Source organism: Primulina tabacum, chromosome 13 (assembly GCF_025594145.1).
Source record: "Primulina tabacum isolate GXHZ01 chromosome 13, ASM2559414v2, whole genome shotgun sequence".
Lineage (NCBI taxonomy): Eukaryota > Viridiplantae > Streptophyta > Magnoliopsida > Lamiales > Gesneriaceae > Primulina > Primulina tabacum.
This window is the reverse complement of record NC_134562.1, coordinates 36,121,609-36,134,942: the sequence shown is the minus strand read 5'-3', so window position 1 is coordinate 36,134,942 and position 13,334 is coordinate 36,121,609. Positions and strand designations below refer to the sequence as shown.

The 13,334-nt window shown below is 35.9% G+C and overlaps 2 protein-coding genes across 2 annotated transcripts; one reads left to right on the top strand and one right to left on the bottom strand.

The window, feature by feature from the left end:
* Nucleotides 1-639: 639 nt before the first annotated feature.
* Nucleotides 640-8,391, bottom strand: LOC142522086 (transcription factor TCP4-like). The gene is made up of 4 exons (XM_075625244.1): nt 8,289-8,391; nt 3,098-3,182; nt 1,613-3,056; nt 640-1,466 (listed from the first exon to the last, which is right to left on the bottom strand). Exons 1-3 carry the CDS (start codon nt 8,389-8,391, stop codon nt 1,613-1,615), a joined length of 1,632 nt encoding a protein of 543 aa, XP_075481359.1. The 3' UTR covers nt 640-1,466.
* A 75-nt stretch (nt 8,392-8,466) lies between these two features.
* On the top strand, nt 8,467-13,242 carry LOC142522085 (uncharacterized). Its single transcript, XM_075625243.1, has 5 exons — nt 8,467-11,160; nt 11,282-11,328; nt 11,413-11,540; nt 12,123-12,199; nt 12,604-13,242. The coding sequence occupies exons 1-4, from the start codon at nt 8,947-8,949 to the stop codon at nt 12,182-12,184; spliced, it is 2,451 nt and encodes an 816-aa protein (XP_075481358.1). The 5' UTR covers nt 8,467-8,946; the 3' UTR covers nt 12,185-12,199; nt 12,604-13,242.
* The last annotated feature ends 92 nt before the right edge of the window (nt 13,243-13,334 follow it).

The window sequence follows — 13,334 nt, the reverse complement described above, 5'->3', positions numbered from 1 at the left end:
GAGAGTTTAATAACCTATTTAAGAGAATTTATATCACAATTATGAATGTTAATATATTAATAATATCATAAAATTTGAATATCTTGTGAGAATTCCAGAGACTTCAACTACAACAAGAAATGTAAATATTTTATTAACATTTTTTTAAAAAATTATATATGAGACAAATTTAAGAATTCAAATAAGATTATTTAAGATTTATATATTAAGGGTTTAAATGTAAACATGATCTTGATTCTCAAGAATATTGGAAAAAAATCAGAACTAAAATATTTTCTTAGTTTTAGTTCCAAAATCTGTATATAAATTTTAAGTCATAATTGTTAAATAATTAGATTCATTGTCTCGCATACTGTATAGTTATTTTATTTTATATTAAAAAATAAATCACAATTGCATTTTTTAAAAAACAAAAATTATACTACAGCTCTAAAACTTAAAACCCAAATGATTTTAAATTTTTAATACTGCGACATATTTGATATTAAAAAAGGGATCATTGCAGCAATGCACACACAATGCATGTGTAACTTAGTATACAAATATTATGCCTTGTGAAGATATAATATAATATTTATTTTTCAAAGTATTTGATTTTAATACGATATGTTTTCCCAACCTCACAAGCACGTGGAAGGATGAACTATAAATATCTGTCGAGATAACGAAGGCATCCAACCTTACACGAAGAGCTATCAGTTCAAGGTCGTGCATTATTATAGTGTACTATGTATTTGCTGCCAAATAGTTTTTAAAAAATAATCTTCATGCATCCACTGGTTAAAACTCGAGCTCGATATCTCTGTCATTAAAAACCAACGATTCCAACACAGCCAATTCGGTAGGCCATTGAAACCAAGATTCACTTCTCGATAACTGCAAGTTACTAGCCTTGTACTACATGGTGAACCACTGCAAAAGGCACTGTTGTATGTCCTTATCTTCGAGTCATTTCATACCAGTGGAAAACGACCTCTCTCCTTATGTTCCCCCGGAACCGGGCAGCGATGGAGATGTAGAGGATGAGTCAATTCAAGCGGGCCGGAGAGATATGAATCAGAAGGCAGTAAAGCTAACGATCAAGAAATCACAATGAGGTATCTTTTTCATCAAAGATTTTCTAAACGAAGTGATAAAAAGTTTAAACTAATTTTATGAAAGCCAGTATCAATAGGAAATTGATGAAAATAGAAGCAGCACAAGAATTCAATTAACTTGAAACCAAGTTGAGTCCACTTGCCCATTCATTCATGGACAACGAAACAAAAGCTGGAAACATGAGCTAAATAACATAAAGTGACAAATCGAAACCAAAAAACCTGAAACTAAACTTTTGATTCTTCACCTTACAGCCGGCTATATCGAGTAAAACCTACTCAAACTTCATCTTTTCTTCCAACATCACCACAAGCTGAGACATGGAAACTATTACATATCCTTGTTTTCATGTAACAAAAGTAGCAAACCTGCAAAGCAAGTTCAATCGAATAGACAAATTGGCATCAAGAACAAAGGAGTGCATAACATGTGAATTTAATAAAACACAAATAGCATTAGAGAATATGACCTGCTAATGGAAGAACAAATATATTATCGCTTCCATGATTAATACCTATCGGTGAGAATCAGAAGGAGCAGAGGATGGCTTGTCCGAACAGCCATCATGCTCCTCTAAGTCACCCCGAATTCGTGCAGGAATACAAAACCCAGAGAAGCTACCTACTCCTGAGGCAAATCCAATGCCCGGTGTAGATGACTGATACATGGGCATAACTGCTGGATAATGGTGATGCTGCTGAATGTGTTCAGCAGGTGCCATTGAAATAGCTGATGGGTCCATCCATGCACGAAACGAAGGTGTGTTACTGGACTGAAGGGTTCCCCTCTGTGAAAAGTTTTGACTTTGGCCTAGCAGCTGTTGCAGCAAAGGCTGAGGCGCTGGTGGCGAATTAAACAAGGATCGAGTAGCAACCGCTACTCCACCACTTGCACTCCCGGGATCTCCACCGGTGTTCCAAGCTGAAAGCCTCTGGAGGCGAATGAGTTCTGCCAGCTGTTGCTGGTGTTCAGGCCAATCGTTGGTCCCATCAAATCCCAATGGAATCCCACTCAATAAAACTTGTGCTTGTTCTGTGCGGTGGTTGGGATCCTGATGCCGCTGCTGGTTATGGTGGTGGAGCAAAACTGAATTTTGAAATGACTGCAAAGAGAGCCTCAAATCTTGGTTCTGGTTACTGTTTCTAGGCAGAAAGTAAGGAATTGGGAAGCTTTGAAACTCCATAGATAATGAACTAGATTGAGCAGAAGCACCCATAGGAAAGGAAGTGATGGAATCAGAAAAGAAACCAGTGTCCGAAGATGTCGGCAAAAAGGTCAGATTTTGTTCATTCTGATTATTCACGTTGCCTCTCTGATGCAAGTCCAGCTGCTCATCTTCACTTCCCAGCACCGTCATCACCCTTTTACTAGAAGGACCAGAGATATTACTAACAACCAAATTAGCCTGATGGAGCCCATGTTGTTGCTCTTCTCCAATATTTTCCTGGGCTTCTTCTCGCTCAGAACTAGCGTTAGGCTCAGAACAGGTAGTGAGATTCCAGGCAGGAAGCTCCTCAAGCTCATCAATGGCGGTTTTAGCCTTCTTGATGAGCCAATCCACAGCCTTGCTGGGACGGTCGTACCTAAGGCGGTCTTGCACATCATAAAATTGGATGGCCGTATGTGCCGCAAGACGCACACGGCGGTCTCTGGGTCCTTTCGCGGTACACACTTTACTGTGGCGGTCTTTTCTGCCAATAGACTTCAGAATGCGGCCTCCCTGTACCTCCACAATCTCGCCTCCATTGTTTCGTAGGCCTAATCTTGATGTTGATGATTGGTGGTGATGGCTTCTTTCCACCACCGAGGAGCGCTTCTTTAGCGGAGACGACGGCCCTGTTAACTGATCCAGACTCAGTCCCTTGACAGTATTATGCTTTCCCTGTTCCAGTTTTTGATCCAAACACTTTATCTCACAGCTCTTCACTCCATTTCTCGATAATCTGCCTCTCCGCGTCCTTCAATACACCCACCATTTTTGCTGCTGGTGCTGGCTAACCCGTCTTCTCTCCCCACTGCTTCTGAAGAAGAGGATATACTGTAGTCTTGCTGGTCAATCAAGAACTTCACACTAAATCTCTTGACTGAAAATGGAAATACTTCTTGTTTGTCTTTCTCTCTATGGTATATAAGTGGAATTCATGACAGTGATGAGGGTGGCAGTGTTTGGGGCATAATGATGATTAAAGATTACTGAGGAATCATCAATGGAACCTTCTCTGTTGCCGCTAAGTGCTAGTGCTGTTTTCTTTCCCTTTCATTTTCATTTTAGCTGGACCTGCCTTCGAATTCCTGGCTATTTCATTTTAATCCTTCATCCCTATCTATCATCACACAAACTAATGTTTTATAACTAAACTCAAATATATTAATTTGTTTATTTCTTAAAAAATAAATTGAAAATAAAGTTTATAAACAAACTTTATATTATAATTTTATTTAATCAATTGTAAAATAATTACAAAATTTTCTAAACTTGTTTAATAAAGTATATTAATTAAAAACAAGAAAAAATAAATCTATGTATAGAATTTGGACTGAGGGAATGTCTTCTATTCTTATAATTTTGGGAATAAAACATTCCCATGGGAGACAATGTCCCTCGTATAAAGTAGTATACCATTCAAACATTTTGGATTAAGGTCAGAAATGCTTGTTTTATTCATATCCTATCTTCGCATATCAATTTAGGCTTGATGATAAATAAATATAACATAACTTGAAGTGATGAACGAGTCGAATCAAAATATTTCGATTAATTCATCAATTATATTTTTAGCATCTTTTGATGCGCGTAGTTTGTTTGTATTTTTTTTTTTTTTACTTATTTTGATGGTTCTTCCATCATTTCTAAAAATTGTAAGTTACATGAAGTAACCTTTGGATGCATGACCGACGATTTCGGTTGGGAATAAATATAGCAAGCGCACTAGGTCAAGTTATAATAAATGGATGATGAGTCCAAGTATCGATCCCACAGAGATTAATATTTAATTACTAGAATTTATATCACTTAACTTAAGCTAGACAAAATAAATAAAAAGATGATATGTGGATTATTAATCTAAACTTTAAATAAAATAATTGCAATTAAAAACGACGGATTCAGATATCAAATGAGGGATTCAAATTCAAATAAATAACTAAGACACACAACGATACCAAATTCTACTATGTTGACACGTGTTTAAATTCAATTAATTATTTAATTCTTGACAATCACGGTGAAATCCCCAAATTTATTTATTAAACGATTCCTCGAGTTAATAAACCTATTTAAGTCTAACAGTCCAATTATTTCTAATTGAATTTAATTAGATTTAAATGCATTAAATCTTCGTGGAATTTCAGTTTTCACCTAAAACCGCACACTGAAACCGAATACTATTTCTAGTCAGTTTAACCATGTGTTGATGACGTCTTTGTTGCTATATTTAATCAATCATCTTCCGATTCGTGATTAATCAACATACATGTAAATAGTTGATCAGGCTATTAACAAGAAATATTAAACTAACATCAATCAATAATTAAAATCTAGAAAAATAATATAATGAAAATAAAACAAATATCAAATAAAGTATTGTTTGGTCCTATTGTGGTTTTAGCCTAAAGAAATTATTCCATGAATTCAAAATAGAAGTGAAAAGTCATATTTAAGTTCATAGAAGAAAACAAAAGAAAGAAATAAATAAGAGGAATTCTCTGTGATTTAGGCGTGTGTGAGGAATTCCTCCAGCTTTTATCACAGTAGCTTCTGTTCCTTTCTTCCGCGGTCTTCTGCGCTTCTTTCTTCCTGTACGTTCTGTTCTTTTCCTTCCCTCTCCTTCTGCGATGCCTTCTTCCGTCTCTTCCTTCTATACGCTTCTCTTTTCTCTCCTCTCTTTTCTCCCTTCCGCGCTGGTTTTTTTCTTTTGTTTTGCGCCTCCCTCTTCTGCTCACGTACTCTGCTTTTTATAATTCTTCATGGGCCTAATCCTCCAATTTCTTTTTAAGCTCATCTCAAACTTAACCCTTGTAAATAAGATTGTAGATTTTATTTTCAAATATGAGACTCAATCTTTATCAAAACTTCAATAATATCAAGATAATAAAATATAAGAATATTTTATTTCTTTTCCTTTGGTATTTTCTTTCTTTGAAGTCTTGTAGATTTATTTTATTTCCAAATTTAATCATTTTTCCTCTTTTATTTAAATCTACAATTATTAATTCAATTAAGCATATGATTAGGGATAAAAAGTATAGATAAGGACAAATATTATCAAATCAAATCCTTAAAATCTTTGTAAGATTTGGCCTTATCAATGCACAAAAATATTAATCATTGGTGATTTTGCAATATATATTGAAGTGATGTACCAAATTAAATCTCTTTTAGAAAACGGGGTTGACAAGGGACTTTATATTATGATAATATCTAGTGTACATATAATATTGCGATTTCTTTTTAATTTAAATTTCAATAATTGGATTTGAATAAACACCGCAATCGTATCCCTTTTAATTGATTGATTGCATCTAATAATTTAAATATTGGATCGTCTGATTGCAACCGCTGATCAATCTAGTTGATTCAAGGAAGGAGCTAAACATACTTGTATTGACTAATAATATTAACAACCACGTGCTATCTCGATCTTGATATTCGCACTTATGAATTTAAGTATTTATCTCTGATGTCTTATATTTGAGTACCGATGGTGACTAAAGAACTCATTTTCTAGGGATATAGATATTCTATGAGTAACGACACATGAGAAATCTCGTGAGTAGAATGTCATAGAAAGAGCATGTTTACGAGAAAAGACTCTAGAGCCGGGGCGGATCCAGGATTATATGTTTGGGGGAGCCGGCTCACCACCAACTATGAAAGTTTTAAGTTGGGCCTTTGACCCTTTGTAAAGGCCCGTTATTTAGTTTTTCGAAAAAAATTGCAGAGATTATAACGCGGACCACATGTATAAACCTTGAAAGTGTATAACAATTAAACTAATTATAGATACTTTATTTTTTTTATGGTCAAATAATATATATACTAAATAATAAAATATATCTTATATAGTAATAATTTTTTTAAAAAATTTCGGAGAGGCCGTTTATAGTTACTTTATTTTTTTATGGTCAAATAATATATATATTAAATAATAAAATATATCTTATATAGTAATAGTTTTTTAAAAAAATTTGGGGGGCCACCGCCCCCAGGGTCCTATACTGGATTCGCCTCTGTTCTAGAGATAATTTAAGATCGAGATAACTCATGATCGTTACAAATATATTTGTTACTTCAAAAATTTTTAAATCATGAATAACGAAGCGAGAAATATTAAAAATCTTGGAGTATTTAATTTGTAGCTTGTCTCTCTATCAATGTTGAATGAAGAGAGACATGCACAATCATGCGAAAGCGATGAGCCTCACACATTGGGTTGCAGTATAGACATCAAATTTAATTCTTATAATCCAACCTTAATCATATTGTATGCATTGATCAAACAATTTATATATTTTTAGACTCTTCGCTAAAAATATTATATGTCGACCAAATCATGCATCCTCATATAATTTTGGCAGATGAGAATCATTCAAGATTTTTCTAACCAACAATTTCGCTTGCCTGAGTGGTAGCTATAATGAAATAATTTATTTTTTAAAAAAGAAAAGAAAATAAAAAATTTATAATTTTGATCTTTTAATTTTTTGTAATTTAGATCGTTCGTATTGTTAAATTTAAGTCTTAGTCTGCTATATTTTTTCAACGTGATGTTGACATGTGTAGTGTCATATCAACGCTTCAGATAAAAAACAAATAAAATTGCAAAAAACCAGAAGATATATGAAAAACATTGAAATTCGATAATAAAAATGACTAAAATTGTAAATAAGCCAGCAAAAGTTGGGCTTTTTGTTTATTATTATATCCATTAATTGTAAGGAGCAAGTGGGGTTGAATATAACTTAAATGTGGATGTTGATGGTGAGAACATGTAGTCCTAACCTAAAGCATACTTGCAACAAGTGTATCTTTATGTAATGTGACTGAGTGCTTGTATTAAAATGGGCATTTGAGTTGTATTCTTCACTGTGTCATGTGTGCTACCTTTAATTGCATGTATGCCCTAAGTAGTAAGTTCCATGCCATTTCTTCTTACAAATTAAATTCCCCTCCAATGTCTGTAAATTTTATTAAAACTAGTTTCAATGTACACACGATGCGTGTGGGTACAGTCTTTTTTATCATTATCGATGGACTAAAATAAAATTTAACTAATTAATCCCACATTTTCTATAGGAAATCAAGGGACATAAACATGTAAGCAGGGTCGACTTAGATATCACTTTCGAAGATTTGCATTTTTTGAAAAAGCATATATAGTTCGATTTATTATTATATGAAAAACATGTAAGTATCTAAACATTTTAAGTGTTATCGTGTCTCTCTTTTTGAAAATTATTGAAATATCCCTATATATTTTTCATGTAAGATATATTACAAATTTAATTAAATCTCGTCTTATGTCTTATTTGATTTTTCATCCAAATTACACTGCAACACTTATTCTTTATTTTGCACCCAATAAAATTAACGGTCTCAAATTTAAATATCTACGCTTCGGATTCATCGTTAGTTTTCTTACACCTGCAACATGTGTGTTTCGACCGCTGATATATGTAATTTATCTAAAATATTATTTCTTGATCCATAAATTTCACATAAATAAACATTTTTTTTTAATTTCTTGGCTTAATTTAATTTATCTATTGCTCACAACAATATAAAATTTACCACCTTAACATGCAAAAGAGTAGTTAAATAAGTGGTGTTTCATTAAAAATTCCCAAATTAGAAATAAAATCCAATTATGTCTTTCTAATTCACCTCTCTATTTTTTTATATAGAATTATTTGAATATTTATTTAATTACTTGACTAAATAGACACCATTAAAAAAATATTTTATACCCAAAAACGAAAAATAAAAACTTGTGTGAGACGATCTCACAAGTCGTATTTTGTGAGACGAATATCTTATTTGGGTCATCCATGAAAAAATATTATTTTCTATGCTAAGAGTATTACTTTTTATTGTAAATATTGATAGGATTGATTCGTCTCACAGATAAAGATTTGTGAGACCGTATCAAACAGTACTCAGAACGAAATGGAAAATGAACCACACGTGGTACCAGATCCCTCTACGTGGCAGGGCGCGTGAGCCAGCACGCGAACGAAACAGATTCCCGTTGGTCTCGTCATCAAATCCGTCGCTATTCGGTGACGTGGCGGCATCTGCCCGCTCTGGGATCCATTCGTCAACCAGCGCGTGAGATTAAAGGCCAAATATAAACATATCTGTCATTTAGAGAGAGAAACTAATGTTTTTTTTCTAGAGAGAGAAAGTCCGTAGTGTTTTCGGATCGAAGAACAGAAAAACGCCCCCCGGCCTCCTCTTCTTCGTCTTTCGTTTCCACAAACCCTAAATTATTGATTCATTTATCACTCTCTGTTTCTTCGATATTGTTTTCTCTTAATTATTATTCTGTAAGAGTATCGATATCCTCTCTTTGGATCTCTCATGTGTTGCTTATTTTCGGGATTTAATTTTTCGTTTTGTGTTGTGAAAATCGGATTTCTGTTCGTCTGTGCAAAATCGTGTGTCGAGTTTATTGAGGTGGTTTTGTTTTTGTTTTTCTGAATCGTATGCATTGAAACCCTTCGTTTGGTTGCTTTCCGTCTGTTTCTAGGGTTTTTAAAACCCTAGGTTCTTGGCAATGGGGGTTTTCAGTTCTTAAGGTTGATTATTGGTAAATTAGGGTTTTCAATCGTTTACTGGTGATTATATGTATGGCTTCGGGGACTATTGGCGATGATTCTGTTGATGATTTGAAATCGAGAGGAAGGGTTCGATGGACGCCGCATAGTAAAGTCTATACTCGAAGAATCCGCAAGAAAGTTCAGGAAACTGTTAATGATAGTGGTTCTTCTGCCGCCACTACCTCTCTGGTCACTGCCATTTCGTCCGCCACACGAAACGAGGGTTCCCCAGACACATCTGCGGACCCCAGTAACCCTGTCTCTTCCGAACCTGGCATTCCAGATGCAACAACTGTCCACATTGAGAATCCATCCTATGATGATGTTCCATTGCCTGTTGATGCCCTAGTGACAGCTGAGGATGTAAATTCTTCACAGGAAAGAGCACAAGAAGGTGGTGCCCTTCAAGTTACTGAGCTGCAGAAGCTTGAAGATTCCCCGTTTCCTCCAAGCGAGGCCGCACAGAATTTTAAAAAATCATCTCCCATCCACAGTACAAGTGAGCTGCTGAAGATAAATGGGAATGAAGCTCTTAATATGAGGGTAGCATCACCATTGTCAAGTGTGAATGATTTATCGAATTCCAGGGAAGTTGAGACAGCGGAGCTTCCTGTCAGAAATGATCTGCAGGGCGATGGAGAGTTGGTACCAGTCCCAACTCAAGTTCCGAGTGGCAATGGAAATGTTAAACCATTGGTGATATGCACTGTTGAGGATAGGATTAAATTTCATTTATCTAAAGCAACTCCAAAGAATGATATTGAGGAGCTTAGGAAAAGGATAGAGTGTGAGCTTGATCAGGTTAGGAGACTAGTAAAAGAGCTTGAAGCCAAGGAGATTCAGATGTCATCTTATAATAATCCGATCAGTGATATGAATATTAGAAATTCTAGTAATTATGTTAGTTATGAGGTTGGTAGTGTTGGTGGGTTTGGTGATTCCAAACCTCAGCATGCCCGGAACAATTTGGTCGACAAAAGGGTGTTGTTGAGAGTCAATTCAAATATGAGTTCCATTGCAAATCTGGAAAGTAGAACTGTAGGATTAGCACGAATGAGTTCTGATGTGGTTGCAGCACGGAATTTAGAAGTGAGGCCTTATGGTAGGCAGCTCAGTGTTGCAGTGATTGACAACAATCAGAGGCCCGGTGAATTTGTTGAAAAGGAGAAAAGAACTCCAAAGGCTAATCAGTTCTACAGAAAATCAGAGTTTCTTTTAGCAAAGGACAGACTGCCTCCCGAAAGTAATAAGAGGTTGAAGACAAATAAAGGGAGGAAACACAGAGAATCAGAATATGCCTTTGGCTTTGGTTTTGGCTTTGATAAGAGAGCGATCAAGAGCTGTGGCAGCCTACTTCAGAGGTTGATGAAGCACAATCATGGTTGGGTTTTTAACGAGCCTGTGAATGCCAAGGCGCTGGGTTTGCATGATTACCACGATATCATTAAGCATCCAATGGATTTGGGCACAATCAAAACTAGATTGTCACAAAAATGGTACAAGTCTCCTAGGGAGTTCGCAGAGGATGTGAGACTTGTGTTTCACAATGCCATGACTTATAATCCCAAAGGGCAGGACGTCCACTTTATGGCTGAACAGTTGTCTCAGATTTTTGAAGAGAGGTGGCAAATTTTAGAAACAGAGTATAATCCTTATTGGAAATATCAGATGTACCTGGATGCAGGGTTGCCCACTCCCACCTTTCGAAAGGTCGCCCCACAGTCTCATTTTGCCCCCACTTCAGCCCTGAGCTCTGCTGCTGCTCCTTTTCCTGCTCTGGTTCCGTCTTACGCCCCGGCACCTGTTGCTACTCCTACTCCATATGCTCCTGATGGACACATGAGAACTTTGGATAGACCAGATTTGATTGCAACACCTATGGCTGTTGATCCCATAATTCAGAGATCGTTTATCAGCAGAACCCCTGCTCCAAAGAAACCTAAAGCTAAGGATCCCGATAAAAGGGACATGACTTACGATGAGAAGCAAAAACTAAGCACAAATCTTCAGAGCTTGCCTGCTGAAAAGCTTGATGCCATTGTTCAGATCATTAAGAGGAGGAGCACTGCTCTTTCTCAAAATGATGATGAGATTGAGGTCGACATTGACCGAGTTGATACCGAAACCCTATGGGAGCTTGATAGATTTGTGACTAACTACAAAAAGAGCTTGAGCAAATACAAAAGAAAAGCTGAACTAGCTCGGCAAGCTAGAATGGTGGCTAATCAAAGACTTGCGATGACGGTAGGAGCTGGGACTGTCTTGTATTTTTTTTTTTGGGTTAATCAGGTGTTTGGAATTCGTTGCCAGTTTTGTCATGCTTATCAAGATCCCTAATGTCGTGGATTTTTTTACCACGTTACAGGATACCACACCAGCATCAGCTGATGTTCAAATTGGAAATGGAAGCAGGTACAAATTTATTATTTGATTCTTATGTTCCATATTAGTTTGAATGTGAACCGGGTTACTCGGAACTGTGATCTGACTTATGGATTCTGTTTTTAAAGTTTTAGATAAGAGTACAGCGCCTCGTGCTGCCGAAGGTGAAACAAAGGAAAATAGTGCTAGTAGGTCCAGCAGTTCGAGTAGTTCCAGCAGTGATTCTGGATCATCTTCAAGCGGTAAATTATTACACTATACCTTGCTTCCAGACCCTTTAATATTTTTCCAAGGTTCCAAATCTTTGAAAAAATTCTACGTGAATCAACATAAGTTTATGAGATTCTATAGAAGTCAATAAATCTTTATAAAATTGACAAAAGTTATCATTTAAAAAATTTATTAAAACTGTTAATTGAATGTGCCCCACTTAGTACACTGTCGTGCAGATAAAAAGTTTGGCTGAGGTTCCAACGATATCTAGTATGTGGTTGTGCAGAGGATAACAATTTGCTCTTCTATCTTTTACATGTCAATAGGTTAATATATTTAATGGTATCTTTGTTGTTGTACGCAGTTCTTAGCAAATTCATGTTTTTCGAGTTTGTACCTGTCCAGAAAAGAAATGAGTGATCGGTTTCCACGAGTCAGAAGTGCACTTTTTCTTGATATGTTTTTAAATCGATTTTACCCAGAAGATATTGAAAAATTGTCACGCCGCTCACGCCAATTTTTAAGATAGTACTGCCCTGTGTTGCAATTTTAACTTTGTTTTATGTGAAATGCTCTGTTAATGTCTTACCTTACCTTTGAATTTAACACAGATTCTGATAGCGATAGCTCCTCGTCAGATGGATCTGATGAAGGCAATTCACCTAAGACATGAATGGATTTGATAAAGGTATTGGTTAGACTTTCACATGCCTCTTTTTTTATTGTGAAAAAATCTTGTATGCTATCAGTTTTGGCATAATCCATCTTAGAGTTTTGCCATGTTCTCTGTTTTGTTTGAATATTTATGACCCATTTTGTGGTAGTAGCTGGGATAATTCTGCACTTTGCTGAACAGCAATGTATATTATTAACTATATTTTCCATGATCGAAGTTGGTTTTGTTCCTGTGGATTCTATAGTTCTGACGTATAATAGTTTATGCTTTATTTGAGGGGAAAATCTGAAACAAATAATTGCTCCACTTTGAAGGATGTTTCATGACTTTTAGTTGGAATCTTTGAATGGTTTTTGTTTCAATCTTGTGTTGGCTTGGTCTTGCAAATACGATCAACACGATTCATTGTTTCACAGCACGTCATATTATGGAAGCACATCTCTCTGTGGCTGATGCTTATATGCCGAATAATCGAGCAGCGCACCTGTGTGCTGCAAACAGTGGTTTCAGGACACTTCAAAATGCTGCCTGGCATAGAGGAAAGTGGATACCTTTAAATTTGATACTTTAGGCAGACGACTTGAATCTCCTTCTTACCGGTTACAGATCCATTACGAATGAGCTTTCTTTTTATTCTAATGTGTAATTTTGATTGGTGATGATGGTTATACATGGAGAAGGCCATGGATTTGAGTTCAGCCGCAATCGACACCAATTATAGATGATCAGAATCTCGTGGTAGGATATTTTTCATCATTTCCAGAAGGCTTTGATGTTGGAACCAAGACCTAATTGTTGAACATGCCTATTATAGCCGGTAAGTGTTAGAAAGTTGTATCCTATGTTTAAGTAGGTATTTTATTATACTCTACTTGATGTCAGGATTGTAGTGTGTACAGGGCTCCTAATCGTGCTATGTCTATTATTTCTTTGTGGATGGAATTCGGAAATCGAGGCATTGGAAATTAGGGCTGCACGAAAGAGTCAAGTTGCTAGGAGACCCTTGTACTTTAATTATTTGATCGTGCCAAAATACAAAACGAATTGATTTTGAATCGACCGCTATTGAGTTGTTAGATAGCGTATAAAATCAATCGTACTACGACATTGACATGACACTCGGTTCGGATGGGTATGTAGAGGCTAG

What these genes read in the sequence shown, in the direction of transcription:
- LOC142522085 (XM_075625243.1), top strand. Translation starts at nt 8,947, where the DNA reads ATGGCTTCGGGGACTATTGGCGATGATTCTGTTGATGATTTGAAATCG. An exon ending in CAAATTGGAAATGGAAGCAG is followed by an intron (nt 11,329 to 11,412) that starts GTACAAATTTAT and finishes CTGACTTATGGA; the next exon opens with TTCTGTTTTTAAAGTTTTAG. An exon ending in TTCTGGATCATCTTCAAGCG is followed by an intron (nt 11,541 to 12,122) that starts GTAAATTATTAC and finishes AATTTAACACAG; the next exon opens with ATTCTGATAGCGATAGCTCC.
- LOC142522086 (XM_075625244.1), bottom strand. Translation starts at nt 8,391, where the DNA reads ATGCCGCCACGTCACCGAATAGCGACGGATTTGATGACGAGACCAACG. An exon ending in CTGCCACGTAGAGGGATCTG is followed by an intron (nt 3,183 to 8,288) that starts GTACCACGTGTG and finishes TTCCATTTTCAG; the next exon opens with TCAAGAGATTTAGTGTGAAG. An exon ending in GCAGTGGGGAGAGAAGACGG is followed by an intron (nt 3,057 to 3,097) that starts GTTAGCCAGCAC and finishes GGTGTATTGAAG; the next exon opens with GACGCGGAGAGGCAGATTAT.